The sequence below is a fragment of the Oreochromis aureus genome, linkage group 3 (assembly GCF_013358895.1).
Source record: "Oreochromis aureus strain Israel breed Guangdong linkage group 3, ZZ_aureus, whole genome shotgun sequence".
Classification (NCBI taxonomy): Eukaryota; Metazoa; Chordata; class Actinopteri; order Cichliformes; family Cichlidae; genus Oreochromis; species Oreochromis aureus.
The window spans coordinates 5,973,055-5,991,356 of NC_052944.1; the positions used below are offsets into that span (position 1 = coordinate 5,973,055).

Sequence of the window (18,302 nt, forward strand, 5' to 3'; positions counted from 1 at the left end):
TGTTTGCTACATTAAGCTTCTATACCTGAAACTGACATTTATAGAATACTTGCTTAATACTTGTATAAATGTTAGTAGATGGTCATCATATTATAAGTACTTTAAGGTGGGCAGTAAGACTAGAAAAGCACAATATAAATACCTGTGCATTTGTCATTTACTGTAGTAAAGCTGAAAAAAACATCTGTGTTACATGTGATGAGCTATCTCTATACCTGTCTTTAGTTCACTTTTATAGAATATGGCATTTAATCCTATGCACAGAGCACATTACTGACCACACTCACGGGGACACTGTTTGGCATCTTTCTCAAAGACTGGAGGAGCCACAGACTGAACCGTGGACCTTCAGATTAATGTATGAGGTTCTGTATCACAACCACAACAAAGGTTTTTCCCCAAAAGATGATTCGTTGTTTTATTAAAAGTATCGACAGTTTCTACATATGAGCTGATCCTTAAACTGATAACAAAATCACCCAGAAACACAACATACACAGACCCCCGTATAAAAACGCTTTTTTCTTTCCTTGAGTTTTTGTTTACATTTGTTGGGACACGTCAGTATTTTAACAACAGTGAGAAGGGCTGTGAAAACTTGAGCGGTGGTGACACACGAAGGGAATACGTAGAAATGCTGTTGCATTAGGTATCTGAAAGTGCTGTGCCAGTCCAAGCACAATGATCTCAATCCCAGCAACCAGCTGACTCTCATGTCTGCTGCTGCTGCTGCTCCAGCATGACTTCACAGGTGCGTCCCAGTTCTCCCAATTTGACCTTGGCATACTCGGCTCGGTTCAGTGCCATCTGACAGTCCTTCCTGGCTGAATAGGTAGAACCTTCATGCGGCTGACCAGTCGCTACCTGGAGAGAGAAAAAGGAGAAAAAACTTGAATCTACTGCTCACAGTATTTCCATCATGGAGGTAAGTTCTTCATTTATAAAAAATAAATAATAATAATTAAAAGAAAAACTGCATCAGTTTGTATCTGTGAACCTCATCTCTCTATTAGATTTATGATTTTCAAAATTTCCTAAATAACTCTTAATTAAAACCTTTTTCTTTTCAGTTTTACAGTAGTACAGATAAAAACAATCAGACGACCTCAAGCACTTTGAACGTAACATACTGTAGACCTTTTACCTTACAATATAAAGCGCCTCGAGGCAACTGTTGTTGTGATTTGGTGCTATATAAATAAATTTAATTGAACTGAATTCAGGGTCACATGATGCAGCCCTATCTATAAAGTTAAACTTATTGAAAAGGAAAGTGTTAATCCCGATCTTAAAAGTAGAGTGGGTCTCTGTCTTCTGAACCCAAACTGGGAGCTGGAGCAGACAGCTTAGGGCTCTGCCTCCCATTCTACTATTAGGAGCTCCAGGAACCACAAGTAAGCCTGCAGTCTCAGCCAGTAATACTCTGTTAGGATGATATCAAATCTTGAAGATATGATGAAGCCTGATATTTTGAGACCTTGTAAATGAAGACTTTAAATTAATTTCTGAATTTAACAGGGATTTAGCAGGTGGGAGAAATTTGCCATGGAGAAAAGAATTACAAATCAGTGTGATAAATATGAGATCTGCAAAATGTAAGTAGATGTTTCATAAGCTAAACAGATACTATAAAGCTAGTATAAAAGGTGGAATTTGGAGATTGAATCTCAACAGCATCATCATCCTAAATATAAACTGATATCTGTTACCCTTGATGAAACTTTACATTGACTAAGAACACCAAAGCCTGCAGCAGTCCACCATACTGTGTAACTGTAAACTTTACCATAATACTCCAAATTAACCAGTAAGTGCAGTATTGCAGTATTTGCAGTATTGCAATGTTTGAGTAATATGTACATATGCTGATTTAGAAACTTTGAAGGACATTACAGCTGAGATTTAGCCGCTGAGCTATAATTTTAACATTTTTTTTGTCATCCTGTGAAAAACTAGCAGACACACCCAGGTTTAAACAGCCGGTGGGACGATTTGCTGCTAGAGCTCTATCTAGGTATCATCAACCATAATAGATAGATAGATAGATAGATAGATAGATAGATAGATAGATAGATAGATAGCATAAACTGTGTCCATGGAGCAGGTGGCACAGCTCTGCAGCTGTGGATTTAACCTGTGTAAGGTAGCGGATCTGGGCACTTAGTTCGTTCTCCACTCGGCTGACTGAGTTCTGGAACTGGATGAGCTGTCTGTCCAGGAAGCTGGCATTGTGTTTATCTTTGGAGAGTTCAAGAACAATATTACCTGCAAGGTCAAGCATAAACATAGAAACATGACTTAAAAAGACTTGATTAGACACAAAGACAGAGAGTTAACTGAAAACTTGATTCTTCGTTTTAGTAAAGGCCAAAAAATGCTGAACTGTGCTATGCTGAGGTTTGTCCGTTGTTGTAGAGTCAGCCAAACAAATGGAAACAAATTGTGTTGTTTGCTTTGTGTCTAAGGATATTGAAAATGGGTTCTTTGGTAAGTTTCCTGTTATGTGTATGGCTTATTAAGCCAAAAACGTTTTCAAACGTAAGAGGTCTGAGGACTGATTTGAAAATGAGTGAAAAATCCTCAAATGTCGAAAGAAAAACTTTCAGAAAGTCTGGAAGCTGCGAACGAAACGAGGGGCTGAGTCGAGACTTTTGCATTGAATACACTTTTCCCTGTGTGAAGAAAACCAAATCTTTACAGCGACTAATATGTACAGAGAATAATGATCAGGCAACGATCTGTTGGAAACAGCTAAGTGGAATTTACAGGATCTCTCGGGTACTTGTCCTTTTGTCGGATGAAGAGCATCAGAAAATCAATCAAAAGTAATCAACGATGCACGTTTTGACGTAACAGCCGCAAGAAGACCCTTTCTCACCGGCACACTGCAGCACCATCGCTATCTCCTTCTCCACATCCTCCAGCGCTCTCAGCCTGTCATTAGCCATCGGCAGGCGGGAAGCAGCCACAGCAGCCGCTCTCCGAGGACCAGCTCCACTGCACAGCGATCCACGGTGTGACCCAAAGCCACTTAATCGAGTTTAAACGGAAGGAAACTTACAACTACTACAGTCCCTGCAACTTTACGACACTAATGCGTTATGGTTGAGGGCAGAGTAACAACAAAGACCTAAAAACTGACGTCACTGAAATATGATGTCATCAGAGTCGCACAGTAGTGACGTTCGCTTGGCGGAGAGGAAAGATGGCTACATCGGCTTGGCTGCATGGCCCATCTGCTATGCGACTAACTGAGGGCTTGGTGTCTGTTCTGAAAGAGCAGCGTCCGGAGCATCTACCCGCTCTGCTAGCAGGCTACAGGGAGCACGGCGTGTTCCAGACACAGGTAGGGCCCGGCCCGAGCGAGCACCGCGGCTGGAAGCTGCTTCAGCGTTAGCCTGCTCTCGCTGTGCGGCAGCCGCTACAGGCTTTGTTGTTCAGTAGGCTGACATCTGGAAATATGGCAGGACCATGTGTAGCAGGAGCCGAGCTGGTTCCGTGTTTCTTAAATGTTTTGATTTCACTGTCCTCTAAAACCGTTCTTGTCTTTGCAGAGCGCGTGCGCCGTTGGGGGTCTCGTGGGTTTTAGCAATGCCAAACTGGGCTCGAGCAAGACCAGGTGAGAAAGGAGTACCTCAATCAGCTGTTGTCATAGACTGATCATACTACAGTCTTTAATGTTAAATCTTTATTTTTAAGATGTATACCAGTACCTGAGCACTGTCCTGACCTGGACCAGGGGGAGGTGTTTAGCCACATCCTCTTCTTAAGTTTGCTGTCTGAGTGGTGTCCAAAAGTCATGTGGGCTTTATGGATAAGGGGAAACGTTCGGGGGAAAACCTGGACTTGTTAGGAGAACACGGTGTTCATCCCACTCTGAATGGAGCAGCTCTCATTTCTAGAAATCTTCCACATTTATTAAACTCCCCAAACCTGACTATCCAGTGCTGGGACCAGGAAGAAGGCGTGCAGTCTTACACGCCTCTCTGCAGCTCCTCTCCTCCTGTTATCCCCCAAACCCCATCCCCATCCTCTGTGTCTCCTAAAACAACAAACAATCAGCAAAAATGATTTAAAGAAAAAAAAGAAACACAGTATCCACAACTGTGCCATAAAGTGAAACAGTGAAGTGTGGATTATTAAACATTGGCCCTCTGTCTTCTTAGTCCCTGTTATTACATAACGAAACAAATCGATTTACTCTGCCTTACAGAAACCTGGTTGCAGCCGGATCATTATGTTAGTTTAAATGAATCAACACCCCCGAGTCATTCTAACTACCAGAAACCTTGAAGCACAGGCCGAGGGGGCGGTGTGGCAGCAATTTTTCACACCAGTCTATTAATCAACCAAAGACCAAGACAGACTTTTAATTCATTTGAAAGCCTGATGCTTAGCCTCGTCCACCCCAGCTGTAAAACTCAGAAACCAGTCTTACTTGTTATCATCTATCGTCCACCTGGGCCTTACACAGAATTACTCTCTGATTTCTCAGACTTTTTATCTGATTTAGTGCTCAGCTCAGATAAAATAATTATTGTGGGTGATTTTAACATTTTAATGACATATGATTGTTGAGTCTTTACTTTCCAATATAAAGCGTCTTGAGGCAACTGTTGTATTTTGTCGCTGTATAAATAACATTGAATTGAAGTGAGCATTAATGACAATACTCTTTTGGTTTTTCCTATTTTTAACACTTGAAAACTACGTCCACTTTGTGCTTTTATAAAATTATCAGCTATACTACAGGGTATGACGTGTGTTTTATTAACCTCGGTTCATTCTTGATGAATTGATGAGTCTCCATGCAAATGTCCAGTTTTAGTAGCATTTTGTTTTTAAACCCTTGTTTACTCACCTTTAGATCAACATCTCCTGTTGATACAATGTCACGAATGTGAAGATAATTTCACACAGTCTACACAGATTAACAATGATACTGTATGTTTTTAACATATGATTGAGGCGAGACTAAAGTGATGTGAACATGATTCTGTGTGTGAGCAGGTTCGAGGGGCTCTGCCTGCTCTCCATGCTGGTTAAAGACAGTTCCAGTGATCTATTCCAGCAACACTGCCTGTCGTGGCTGCGCTCCCTGCAGCAGGTCATACAGGTAAGATAAAGTCGCATGGCGGCTATTTTCTCCATTTTATCTTAATGTTTAAAAATTAAAGGTTGGCGTGCCTGCATTCTGTTTCATTTTAGGATAAAAAATAAAAATAATTTCTGTGTTTTTGTTTTTTACTAGTCTCAGGCTCCAGTTGAGAGTGTGCAGCTAGCAGTGAACATTCTGAAGGACTTGCTGCAATACTCATCTCAGCTAGCAGAGCTGGCCAGAGAGGTTGGCCTCAACTCCATCCTGGGCATCCTAACATCCCTGCTGGGTCTCAAGTCAGAGGTGAGGTGATAAGGCGGTGAGTGGAAGGGCCCACCAGGAGGGCCCTGGAGCCCCTCTGGTGGAGTGTGTATCCAGGTACTTTGACACGCAGTTAGTGCCCACAGAATGTGAGTGTTAGCCCTGCCACAGACTGGCGACCCTGCCTCTGACACCGCCCCACAACCCTGATGAGGATGGGTGAAATGAATGCCCTCAATTCTGTTTAGTTACAATGTAACACTTTATGTATCGTTGTATCTGTTCTGTTACATCTGTTGTTATTCAGTTAGCTTCAGCTCAGATAGCGACCTTCTAACTAGCCTTATAACAGTTTCTATTCCCGTTTGATGTTAGTGTGAGCTGGCAGCCATGGAGGGAATGACGGCCTGTATGACCTACTATCCGAGAGCTTGTGGATCCTTGAGGGTGAGACACTCCTTCCTGAGACTGTTTGAACTTTTATCGTGGTGCTATTACACATCTACTATTATTATTATTATTATTATTGTTACATAGTATCTATTATATATTATTTATTAGTCATTGCTGTCGCACACTTCTGACAGATTGTCAGCAAAATAACTAAAAACATTCAATTTATACTTGGAATATTTTAAACCACTATATAGTTTAATGTTACTACAGTATTACTTTAGCAGTATTCTGTAATTGTATGTCATTAAAGTTGTACTTTGTTACTTGCTGCCTCTGTGTCAAACCTGCACCTGTTTGTTGTTGTTTTTAAGGATAAGCTGGCAGCGTATTTCCTTTCCAAAATGGACAGCACAAACAGGAAAACACAAGAGGTTTGACAAAAAGTCTTTTTTTAAAAATTATTCTTATTATTTTAAGATTTGTTTGAACGTTTGTTTCACTGTTACTCTGTCAGATGGCCTGTCAGTGCTACAGTCGTCTGCCCTGCCTGGGCGGCGTGCTGGACAGAGGTGTCGGGGCTGGCAGAGCTGAGGGCTGGACCAATCAGATTCACTGCCTACTGGCCTCTGCCAATAGCCTGCTGGCTCAGCTCTACCAAGGTTCAGAAACAGGTGTGTTGTTTTCTTTGTGAGCAGTGGTTACATTTGGCGTCTGTGTGTTTGTCTCCGTCCATGTACGGTCAGACTTTCTACAAATTACGTTTTTTAGTATAAAGAAACAAAAACACGTCAGTTTAACAAACAGTGAAATCTTTATATGCTAACTGAATGTATTTCATAAACTTCAAATCTGTCTCCTTCCATCCAACTAATATGAAACATTGTGTTAATTAAAATGAATCATTATTTAAAACTATAAAAATAAAAGCTTTTTCATAAGCCATTAAATATCCGTGGGCCAGTGAAACTCTGGACACTGACTTATGATTAATATTAATTCTAACATGTTGTTTTTAACGCCACAGAAACTTCATCAAAGCAGACACACTCAGTCATTTCATACAGAAACACAATCAGATGGTTCAGTTTTGGTTTTTTGACAGATTAAAACAATGAGCAGTTTATTCTTTGTTGTTTGTCTTTGAATTCTTTATTATTGTTTATTAATAAGACAAAAGTATTTCTTATTCGAGCTGCAGCCCTACATGTGATATGAAAGCCTAAAACTAAAACCTAATAAAAACAGTTTGATTGAATCTTAAAGTCCTGTTTTCGTCGTCCTCGACGTTGATGCAGCCTGATTAACTCGATAATGCAAACTTCTCCTGCTGGCCACACATTTTGTTTAAAATGGTGCAGTTATGTTCTTTTGTCTCACTGTGGCCCCAAACACTGTGTATTCACTCCTCACTTTTATACATAAAATGCATCTTTACCAAGTAAATCAGTCAGTGAACCGTACAGTGAACAGCTGTCAGTGTTGAAGGTGCCGTGACATGATGATGTGATTGTATCTGTTTACTGTTACTGAGGTTACTCAGACTCGATTGCTTCTTGCGGTCACAGATGGAGCGATGCAGTATCAAGGTGCCGGGGTGGAGCTGGCCTTTCCTCACCTCGACCAAACCGATCCCCTGCTGCTTCTGCAGCTCCAGCACAGATACACTGCTGTCTGCCTCGCACTCAAACACACACTTAGGTACAACACATGCAGACAAGCACACACACCTTTCAAGTTCACTTGAATTGCAAAAGCAAAGGTTTGTGTTGTAGGTTGGCTCTCGAGCCGTTTGGATACTTTTCATTCACTGACTTCTCAGGAATTTGCATATTAGGACCAAAATGATTCAGGACAGCCTGAGATGGAGTTTTCAGTACCAGTCATATCACTGGTTGCCATGTTCTGTGTTCATATTTGGAATGGTGATACCATTGTGAGCTATAGTTTTAATAAAAGCGGTACTTCTAGAGCGTTCCAGGTGAAGTCAGTCTGAATTTGTGACTTCTCACTCAGACGTTTCATCTGGAGTGCCCCTCAACTTGGATTTCCAACTCAGAAAGTCAGAGCAGCTGATTGCGGCCGTGAGCTTAACAGTTTTTAAACTGCACAACTTTTATCCCAAAAGGCTGATTCTGTTCATCTGGATGTTTTCAGTCACAGAAACGTTTCGTTTCAATCACAGCATTGTAGGATGGTGACAGATGTACCCTTAGGCCCCCTCCTCAACTCAGAGATGCTCGTTCCCTTTTCACGTAAATGGCCTCCTTGACCCTCCTGACCAACCTTAAATCTGTGCTCAGGCTGTCTCCATGAACATGCTGCAGCTGTGGTTGGAGTATTTTCTGCACAGATTGCTTTTCCTTACTAAGAAGCAAAGACTTAGACTTTACTACTGCGACGTGCTCAGTTTAGGAGTGAAGTCGGACATCAGATGTCTTACTGGTATTAGGATAACTGGGATACAGAAAACAAATACAAATTATAGACTATCTGGAAAACAACAAATTGAATCAGTCGTGCCTCTTATTCCTTAACTTCAGCTTTTTAGCATAGTTGTAACATTTACACAAATACACTCAAAGGCCCCTTTGTTCAATAAACACTGTGTTAAAAACCTGTCAGAGCAGTAAAGGTTTCATTGTTTCTGGTACTCATTGCATTCCTTTGTTTCCTTCCATCAGAGTAGATCCCGCCTCAGCTGTGCGTTTGCCCGTCAGGCCAATACTCAACTTGGTGTGCCGAGCCCTTGCTGTCAGCTCCAAGAGCATAGTGAGCACACACACAGAATAACATGTAATGAACAGAGACTGTGTCAAAAACATGACTGATCTTAATGCATGTTTGACTTTGTGTGTCAGAATTTAACAGGAGATGGAAGTGTGAGGCTGCTGGTCCTCCCCATCATACACAGCAACACCCTGGAAGTCCTGTCAAGTCTGATCACTGCGTGAGTACTACACACACACACACACACACACACACACACACACACACACACACACACACAGGAGGCCACATTTTGATTTCCTACAAGCCTGACTCTTGGATTTGTGCTGTGTGTTACAGAGTGCGGGTCGGCATGGTTCAGTACGCTGCAGTAATACAGAGGCTGTTTTCTCAAACACTCTCTGCTTGGACCCCCCTACCTGAGACCAGTGTGGGACAGCAGAGGGCCTACAGGTGACTCACAGCCTCGCACGGCTCCTGTTTGGATTATTCCTGACTGAGGCCGCGAGTTCAGCCTGCAGCTGGAAACCTCTTACACACCTAATATCAGCTTTGCATTATATTTCATCGTGTGTGTGCAGCGTGTATGTAGCTACAACCTACAGTTGCCCCCTGAGAGCCTTACATGCATTAACTGTTCGCCGTGTGTTCCTGTTAAGAAACAAAGAAAATATGAAGTTTGCTTGTGGAGCAGAGCCAGTGGTTACCAAGACAACCACCAAGTACTGTAACAACTGGAAGTATAGTAACAAAATCTTTACAAAGGTTTCCTCAGAGAGGCTGTGATGCAGGATCATTGTCCTCGTCGCTGTCCCAAAGCGTCCTCAGACAGCACGCCGTGTCTGCTCACAGACCAGCGTCTAAATGAGTGAATGATGACCATTTAGAGGTTTTTAGTACCAAGAAAAGAAAGAAAGTCTTAACTGATCTGTTGCGACACAAAGTAGATGAAATGAAACACTGTGTGGGGATCGAGGAGCTTATTTTAGTAACATTTTGGCAAACTGGGGACAGTCTGAGCTGCTGCACTGGGGAACATTTAATACTGCGTTATCAAGTAGATTCATCTCTTGCGTCTCCTCCTTCCCACAGTGCAGTGCGGGTATCCGTGTACAGAACCTTGGAGCTCTGGGTCCAGGTTGCTGGAGCGTCTTCTAACATCCTTCAGGGAAGCCCGGGGCACTCAGAGCTCCTCTTTAACCACCTGCTTGGGGACATCACACCAGGAGCAGAGTCTATCAAGGTAGGGGAGAGTTGCATTTGGACTAGTCGTCGTTACTAGTCGGTATCAGATGTACCGCCACCAGATGGCGCATCAGTGTTGAGAAATGCCATAAATCTGATCATCTAAGCCTCATAGTTTTGTTAACACTGTTAGAAAAGAGAAAAGAGAGGCTTCGCCTTTACTGATAAGGTGAGGAGTTCAGTCATTCGGGAGGGGCTCAGAGTAGAGCCGCTACTCCTCCACATCTAAAGGAAAACGCCAAGGCTGTCGCCTCCTGTTAAAGTGTTCCGATCAGGCATATCCTACTCGGAGGAGGCCCCGGCGTAGATCCGGGACACGCAGGAGAGATAACATCTATCAGCTGAACTTGGAAAGGCTCGGCGTTTCAACAGATGAGCTGGGGGAGGTGGTAAGAGGGAGGCTGCTGCCACAAAGCCTGACTTCAGATAAGCAGAAGAAAAGCGCTGGATGATTCACTGTTTTGTTATTTTAGTTTTGAAAATGAAGTCGTGGTCATGAATTTTCAAACAGAGAACCTATGAATGTAATTAATTGTTTAAAATGCTTTGCTATTAGTTTTGGAGGTTTTCCATTAAAGAGTTATCAAATCTAACTTGATATCCGAGTCTCATCAGTTAGTCTTTTTTTCCACAGTTAGTCGACTAACAGATCAGTGATGAGCACTAAATGTTGAAAATGTAATTCAAGCTCTGACCTTTATGAAACTAAAGGGAACCAGTGGTTTGTTGGGAAGTATGTGCTGAGCTCTCTTCTGCTCCTGCTCCTGTGCGTGGGGTGTCCTGTTTCCAGCTCCGGGCAGGACTATCGGCCGATGTTGTTCCTGGAGGAAAGCCCGGTCCTCGTAGGACGAAGCATTTGGTGATGGCAGATACAGTCGGGCCATCGCTGCAGAGGAAAGGAGACCATCTAGCCAATCAAGATACCTGCCTTGCAGCTGTCAGGGGTGAGATGCAAGCCGAGTTTAATGTTACTGTGAGTGTACTGGTTTACTACATATGATATTCTGATACCAGACTGATCCTTGTCATCCTTGTAGCACTGAGACAGATCATACAGACCAGTGGGACGCTACTGAAGGACGACATTCACAAGGTAAATGTGATTTAAAATATTATTAACAAAAGAGTAGCCAGCAGAGGGAGACACTTTGTACAGGCGTCTCCAACCATCCACAGATCAGCCTCTGCTGCAGCGAGTGGCACCGAGCCGCCCGCTTTGGAACAAGATCCGTGTTTAAGCAGACGTGATGTTTGGCAGTTCTTTCAGCAACGATTTCCTCCTCCCACAGTGCATTTCTAATGATCCACATGAAATATTCCAACCTGTTCTACTATGGTCTTTTAGCCAGAGAAGGAAGGAAGATGAATTTTTTACTAGAGGACATGAAATTGTTGCTTAAAGAGCTGCCAGACATCATCTTTGTTTTAACCTTGTTCTTCTTTCAAAACATCGAATTTGTCAGTATACAGGCTGTAACCCCTCGCAGCTCGCTGCTGCTCCCTGCAGGAGAGGCTCGATCAGTGATGAAGGTGCCCATCACTGATGCAGCTGTTTCCTGCTTATTACACAGAACCTACCGCAGGTAATAGAGTAGTAATAACATAGACATTAGCACATTATTGCATTCTTGTTTCTGCCTTGTTACCCTGCAGTTACCACATTATTAGCTCTGGTTTTTGGTTTTTGTTATTATCCAATTACATAAATTTCAGTGTTGATTACTCAACCGTAACTGTAAGTGGCTGTGGTTAGCGTCGCCGTGTAGTTACATGTCTCAGCAGGTCCACGTCAGGTTAGTAGTTGTGGCGTAGGGTTAAAATACTGATTCTGATGTAATAAGACACGTTTCCCATATTGTGATGATCTGCAGCTATATTGTAAAGTAAAAGGCTTTCGTTTGTTTTTTCCATCATATAGCATTTTTGGTGTTGCAGGAGGGTCGCTTCATTTGATTGTTTTTAATAGTGAGCGATTTCACTGTTGTGTCCTGTTGATTTCTTCCAGCGGCTGCATGAGGTGGTTCTACCGCTGTGTGTGCGCCTGCAGCAGCAGCAGTCTTGCAGCAGCAATGCATGTGAATCTGCAGGGAGTGCGAGTGGGCAGTACAGCAGTGCTCTTACTCGACGAGAACTGTACAGGTACGATCTTCATGTTAACGATGAGCTTTCACCACACATTAGTGTTTCAATAGTGTTGCTGTGCTCCTCCTGCTTTTTGTTCAGGTTGAGTTTAAATTTTCCGACCATTGAAGGAATATCCACACAGTGCTTTATTCAGACTGGTCCCAGTCTGACACCACCCTAGCACCAGCACCACTGTGGGCCCCTAACTGGTCTGTCTGTTCTGTAGCTGCTAAAGTTCACTTTAGCTTTATGTTGGACTGAAGGAGCTGTTTCACTTGTATGAATTTTAAGGTTATTGCTGGCCCTGGTCCTGGTCCCCTCACCCTGTTGGCCTCCACCTCTGACCTGTGCCGTGTCAATCCTCAGTAACGGACGCACCGACAGGAATGTTAAGGTAAGTCCTAACGACCTGAAACACTGCAAAAAGCTTTTAAAAATGTAGCAACGTGTAGTGGGTGGATGGATCAACATTTCTCTTGCTGTGATGTTGAAATAAAATAATTATGGAGACGATGATGCACACAAGTCTGCCTCATGTCTTCTGTTAGAAAGGCGACAGGTCAGATTGACCTAACAGTTTCAGACTTGGCAAAAACATCAAGTGTTTGTCTGTTCACTGTTTTCCTTTCTCAGGTGTCTTCATTCTGCGCGGAGGCCTTGACCATCTGTAACTTGATCCTTCATCCCCGCTTTCCCTCCATCGCCCTTCCTTTACCACCTCTCACCATGAAACCTTCCTCCACCACTCCGGTCCTCCCCTCTTCCCAGGGACCTGCCCCTGGATTAACTTTGCCAACCCTGCTTGGAGGTCCTGCCCCTGGTCCTCCTTTTCCCACCCGTCACTCTCTCAACCTGGGTCCTGCTTCCCTTCTGAGCTCTTTTGAGAACCATCTCTCTCTGGTTCCGGGACTGCCAGGCCAGGGCCCGACTTCAGGAGACATGATTCTGTCCCCACATACGCACCACCAGCCTGATCCTGCAGGCCTGGGCCCTCCGGAGGGACAGAGACCTGTGTTTGTGCGTTTTGACAAAGAGGAAGCCGAAGACGTCGAGATCTCTCTGGCAAGTGACTCGGACGACAGCGTGGTCATCGTTCCTCCGGGTATGCTAAACATGGAGACTCAGCAGGACGACACAGCGGCGAACTCACAGAGCATGCCCTCCTCTGCACCGGGTGGCACTGGTGTGACCCTCCCAGGTGCAGAATCTGTCACCATGGTCCCAACTACGGCAGCCACAGCCACAATAGACGGGGTCTCTCTGCCCAACGACCTGGCTGCCTCTTCCCCCCTCCTCACTGCTTCCACCACCTCCATCAACTCCTTTCCTCCTTCCAGTGCCTCGGTGGTCTCCCTGGTTCCACCTTTGAACTCCAGCACATTTACAGCTCCACCTGTTGGTCTGGGGGAGTCATTGCCTGGCAGACCGCAGCTCCAGCAGATGCTTATGCAGCCCTCCACGCCGAGCCAGGCTGGGCCCATGGGGTTACCGCTCCAGATGCACCTGCAGAATCAATTAAGTCAGCAGGGACGGCACCTCCACCAGCAACCAGCTGCTCCTGCCAGCAGTGAAGATTCTGCTGTCATCAATATTAACAGTACTGATGATGAAGAGGAAGATGATGAGGACATAGATGAAGATGAAGAGCTGGAGGAGGACGAGGAGGAGGAGGGGATAGATGAGGAGGACGAAGAGGAGGATGTAAGTGAGTTAGCTGATGACTTTTATGATGGGGAGGAATATGAGGAGCTGGATGAAGAAGACGGTGAAGAACTGGAGGAGGAAGAAGATGAGGAAGAAGAGGAAGAGGATGGCGACATACCACCTCTGGAGGGAGTCGAAGACAAAGACGGAGGGTCGGGGATACAGGAGGGGAAGCTGGATGAGGGACGGATTTCTGGATTTAATGTGGAGGAACGCACAGAAGGAGGGATAGAGGAGATCCAAACTAACAGGGCGCTGTTTGGAGAGGACAAGATGAAGGTGCAGGAGGTGGAGAGCATCGGAGTCCTCGAAGCGGCTCGGGAGGGCGAAGTAGAAGAGGAGGACAACGAAAGGATGGATGACCCCACCATGCCACAGATCCTGTGCGTCACCGGAGGAGCGTTGGAGGAGCGGGAGGAGGCCGAGGAGGAGAGGGAGCAAGCCGGAGCAGAGCTGCAGAAAGGGGAGGAGTGTACGTGGGAGCAGGGAGCCAAGGAGGACGAGCCGCAGGCAGCCGAGTCCGAACAACCAGCCAGTCACAGTCAACAGGTAGATCCTGCAGCTTTGTGAATCATACTGTTGAATAACAGCATTACACAGCTCAGAGTGCTGAATACATTAGACAATGTAATGAGGCTTTAGTAGCTCAGAGTGTAAGTGGGCCTTCCACAGGACCAGCAGATTTAAGGAAAGACGGGAAAAGGGAAACAGGAAAGGGTGTCTTGAAGAACAACAGCAGGTGGTGCTGCATAAAGGATTTAAAGGTTTATCAGTGTAATCAAGGCCACTGATATCCATGACACGTTTCATGGAAATAAAGCTGTTGCTTTCAGCAGTATCCTGTTGAGAAAGTAGGACAGATAAGAAACACACCCTCTACTGGTAAGATTAGCCTTTGATATTTCCTTGTATTCCTTCATAAAGTGACAAGTAAACAGACTAAATTGTAGTGCAAAGGTGTCTTACTGTTTGGGTGGGGTGCTGAGGCTTTTGGGGTAGTGCTGGTGGTGGGGGGAGGTTGAGTACTGGGCACATTGGGAGCAAAGAGCTGCTGGATCCTCTGATAGGCCAAGAGCTTGATCATCTCTACATCCAGTTTGCCCAGCTCGATCCCTGCACACACACACACACACACACACACACACACACACACACCTGCTAGAAGCTAATTACATCTTCGTGTGCTTCATAGCAGAACACAGCAATACAAAGGCTCTTAAACTGTCACATGTGGCCACAGAGTGACAAACTCACCCCCATCCTCCTCTTTTCCATCCTTCATGCAGCTGGACAGGTAGGTGATGAAGGACAGTGTGTTGGGCAGCAGTGAGTCCATCAGTGCAGCCTTTATGTGTGAGGGACAGGAGAAAAAAACAGGCAAATTGATGAGATGAGATAAGAGATGAGGTAAAAGTGGGACTAGAAAAAACGGTTTTTGATAGTTCAGTATAAAAGAAAAACGTGCACAGGAACTGTTACTGAGATATAAGATAAAGCAAGTTATATCTGAATAACTTTTTTTTCTTCATGGGGCGATCGTGGCTCAAGAGTTGGGCGTTCGCCTTGTAATCGGAAGGTTGCCGGATCGAGCCCCAGCTCGGACAGTCTCGGTCGTTGTGTCCTTGGGCAAGACACTTCACCCGTTGCCTACTGGTGGTGGTCAGAGGGCCCGGTGGCGCCAGTGTCCGGCAGCCTCGCCTCTGTCAGTGCGCCCCAGGGTGGCTGTGGCTACAACGTAGCTTGCCATCACCAGTGTGTGAATGGGTGAATGACTGGATATGTAAAGCGCTTTGGGGTCCTTAGGGACTAGAAAAGCGCTATATAAATACAGGCCATTTACCATTTACTCCATAACTGAAAATAAAATGTGCTCTTATGATAAATGGGGCTTCACGATACAAAGCATGCAAGCATTGTAAACATTCAAAAGAGACGGGGCTGGATCAGCTGACCCTGAATCCTCCCTTGGTTATGCTGCAAAGGCCTTATATGCAATATATACATGAATTTCTCACAAAAAGCCTTATTTTCTAATGTGATTGTGATTATCTCAAGACCTCAGTCATATATTTGTACAAATGCACATGAAGTATTAGTACACAGTCCTCTTTTATAAATGTATTTTTCTCCAATATATGATAAATAAAGAGAATATTACAAGGAAACTGAAGTTAACCACCTAAAGCTTTCTGTCTATCTCAGCAGGAGTCAGCAGCTGAGCCTGCAGAGGAAGCCAGTGTGAGCGATAACCAGCTGCCCAGCTGTGAGGACGAACAGCCCGAAGCTGTTCAGGCAGGAGACTCGACAGCAGTGGCAGACTCTGAAAACTCAACAGAACAAAATGTGACAGAGCAACAGGAAGCAGACACTGAGAAGAGCTCTGAAAAGGAGGCAGAGCAGCCGGAGACGGGAGGAGGAGGAGCGCAGGAGAGTAATGGAGAGGAGGGAAAGGGAGTGAAGAGGAAGAGGGAGGAAGGACATGGAAAAGAGGAGGTGGGGCAAAGCCCGGAGAAGAAAAAGGTATTGCTCTTAATCCCTCGTTAAGATGCAGATATAACTACTGTTTGTCTGCTAGTTGAAAGCTTCTTCAGTCAGAGTGATGACCTGACTGTATGAATGTGTGCGCTTTAAACTGTGTGACGTCGCTCTCTTTCAGATGGACGACGAAGCCATGGCGTCAATGTTGGCTGATTTTGTGGCGTGTCCACCTGATGATGAAGACGGTGCCTCTGGATCAAAAGCCTCATAAATATTTACCAACCTGAACTGAAATTGACGTTAACACTGATCTCCAGCTTCTGTGAGCAGAATCTGGCAAAACATGTATCGTTAGTCACATTCCCAAGGTTTAGTTACCTCAAACATCATGTTTTACATCGCGTGTCACTCAGATCACAGCGGTTTAATATGGCGTTCAGTCTTTTAACCATCGGGACCATTTCTGGCTGGTTCGACGTGATCGTTACATCCCCGGGTTATAATTGGCTGTCAGGTGTAAGAGAACTCTTTTCTACAGTCCACCCACTATCCTCCCAGCAAGGAGGCAAAGCTCCCTGAAATGTGTTAACCAGATGACTTTGTTGTTCTTTACAGCAGCAGTATCTTCCAGCTAGTTTGCAGTTTTACTTCTGTTTGTATGCATCTTTTTGCTCTCATGGTTTGGCATCAGTGTGATATGTTTTGTTAAAAAAATAAAATAATGTACTTCCATTACATGTTTTCTTTTGTTTGGGTTCTTTTTGGGGTTTTGTCTAAGGTCTACTTGCATTGTGCCCTTGTGTGGGCATCTCTGCCAGCCGCTTCGTTAGCCTTGGAGGTCCGCAAGGCTAACGCATCCCCGTCTGACCCATCTGCTCTCATTTTAAGAACTGAGCCAATAAACTGCATCCAGCAGCCCGCAGGACTCCCGCACATGTTGCAGCGCAGGTTGATCTGCTACAGCAGCGGTCCCCAACCCCCGGGCCAGAGCCGTTTGGTACCGGGCCGCGACAGTTGAGGCTCGGGAGTGAAATTGATGGTTTTCAGGGTTTTTATCCTTAACTCGGTTTCCCGGGGTCTTTTCCCGTGTTGTAGTTTTGTGTCTTATTTTGAAAGAACTATTTACGCGTTACCATAGCGACCAGAGAGCATCGGGATGTTACTCTGTGTCGTTCAGGAGGACGCTGCTAATAAAGTTACAGTTACACAGTGAATTCACAGTTGGTCTCTTGGTCGTATCAGTTTATTTAGTTGTATTTATCCGCGACAGCTTAAAGGCCGCTCCGTGGAAATAAAGGTTGTTAGCGCACTTCAACAATGAGCAAGCTTTTGAAATGAGGAAGGCACGAGGCGGAGACGCAGCTGCTGCAGGGTCGATAACCAAAGCGGGGACGGGCTCGGCTCTCACTACTGTTGTCAGAGCTGCCGGCTCACACTGAGTCACACTTCCCACACTGTCTCACATGCTTTTTCTCACGCAACTGATTTCAAGCTGAACCTAAGCTAGTGCACAAGAGTGAGTACCCACGGTCACGGGGGAACGCCCCCTTTTAATAAACACTCATGCCTTTAAATAAACAATGTCAGATGTACGTACCTCAGTGGAAACCTGGTAATATAATATACTACATATGTATATGGCTCCAAACATAAAGAGGATTACTATAAATGAATGTTCACTGTTTGAATAATGAATTACTGTTTCTTCTGTGGAACCAGCTTCCAGTTTGGATTCGGGAGACAGACACTATCTCTACTTTCAAGATTAGGCTTCAAACTTTCCTTTTTGCTAAAGCATATAGTTAGGGCTGGACCAGGTGACCCTGAATCCTCCCTTAGTTATGCTGCAATAGACGTAGGCTGCCGGGGATTCCCATGATGCATTGAGTTTTTCCCTTCCAGTCACCTTTCTCACTCACTATGTGTTAATAAACCTCTCTGCATCGAATCATATCTGTCATTAATCTCTGTCTCTCTTCCACAGCATGTCTTTATCCTGTTTTCCTTCTTTCACCCCAACTGGTCGCAGCAGATGGCCCCGCCCCTCCCTGAGCCTGGTTCTGCCGGAGGTTCCTTCCTGTTAAAGGGAGTTTTTCCTTCCCACTGTCGCCAAAGTGCTTGCTCATAGGGGGTCATATGATTGTTGGGTTTTTCTCTGTATTTATTATTGTGCTATCTACTGTACAATATAAAGCGCCTTGAGGCGACTTTTGTTGTGATTTGGCGCTATATAAATAAAACTGAATTCAATTGAATTGAATTGAACATA

General features: G+C 44.7%; 2 protein-coding genes across 3 annotated transcripts; one reads left to right on the top strand and one right to left on the bottom strand.

Annotated features, from left to right (window-relative positions):
• Positions 1-391: 391 nt before the first annotated feature.
• med11 (mediator complex subunit 11) lies at positions 392-3,119 on the bottom strand. The gene is made up of 3 exons (XM_031740950.2): positions 2,879-3,119; positions 2,135-2,265; positions 392-864 (listed from the first exon to the last, which is right to left on the bottom strand). Exons 1-3 carry the CDS (start codon positions 2,946-2,948, stop codon positions 712-714), a joined length of 354 nt encoding a protein of 117 aa, XP_031596810.1. The 5' UTR covers positions 2,949-3,119; the 3' UTR covers positions 392-711.
• Positions 3,120-3,169: 50 nt separating this feature from the next.
• pelp1 (proline, glutamate and leucine rich protein 1) lies at positions 3,170-16,768 on the top strand. 2 transcript variants are annotated; one of them, XM_039609240.1, is made up of 19 exons: positions 3,170-3,346; positions 3,555-3,619; positions 5,011-5,116; positions 5,252-5,401; positions 5,735-5,806; positions 6,127-6,186; positions 6,270-6,426; positions 7,321-7,453; positions 8,437-8,524; positions 8,614-8,702; positions 8,822-8,935; positions 9,575-9,725; positions 10,518-10,671; positions 10,765-10,820; positions 11,733-11,866; positions 12,143-12,245; positions 12,485-14,104; positions 15,758-16,075; positions 16,212-16,768. In XM_039609240.1, the coding sequence occupies exons 1-19, from the start codon at positions 3,206-3,208 to the stop codon at positions 16,302-16,304; spliced, it is 3,804 nt and encodes a 1,267-aa protein (XP_039465174.1). In that variant the 5' UTR covers positions 3,170-3,205; the 3' UTR covers positions 16,305-16,768. The 2 variants fall into 2 exon arrangements, with proteins under 2 accessions (XP_039465174.1, XP_039465175.1); XM_039609241.1 differs by having other exon boundaries at positions 15,761-16,075.
• Positions 16,769-18,302: the final 1,534 nt, after the last annotated feature.

What these genes read in the sequence shown, in the direction of transcription:
- med11 (XM_031740950.2), bottom strand. Translation starts at nt 2,948, where the DNA reads ATGGCTAATGACAGGCTGAGAGCGCTGGAGGATGTGGAGAAGGAGATA. An exon ending in GATGGTGCTGCAGTGTGCCG is followed by an intron (nt 2,266 to 2,878) that starts GTGAGAAAGGGT and finishes TTGACCTTGCAG; the next exon opens with GTAATATTGTTCTTGAACTC. An exon ending in AGATCCGCTACCTTACACAG is followed by an intron (nt 865 to 2,134) that starts GTTAAATCCACA and finishes TTCTCTCTCCAG; the next exon opens with GTAGCGACTGGTCAGCCGCA.
- pelp1 (XM_039609240.1), top strand. Translation starts at nt 3,206, where the DNA reads ATGGCTACATCGGCTTGGCTGCATGGCCCATCTGCTATGCGACTAACT. An exon ending in CTGTCAAGTCTGATCACTGC is followed by an intron (nt 8,703 to 8,821) that starts GTGAGTACTACA and finishes TGTGTGTTACAG; the next exon opens with AGTGCGGGTCGGCATGGTTC. An exon ending in ACTCGACGAGAACTGTACAG is followed by an intron (nt 11,867 to 12,142) that starts GTACGATCTTCA and finishes ATGAATTTTAAG; the next exon opens with GTTATTGCTGGCCCTGGTCC.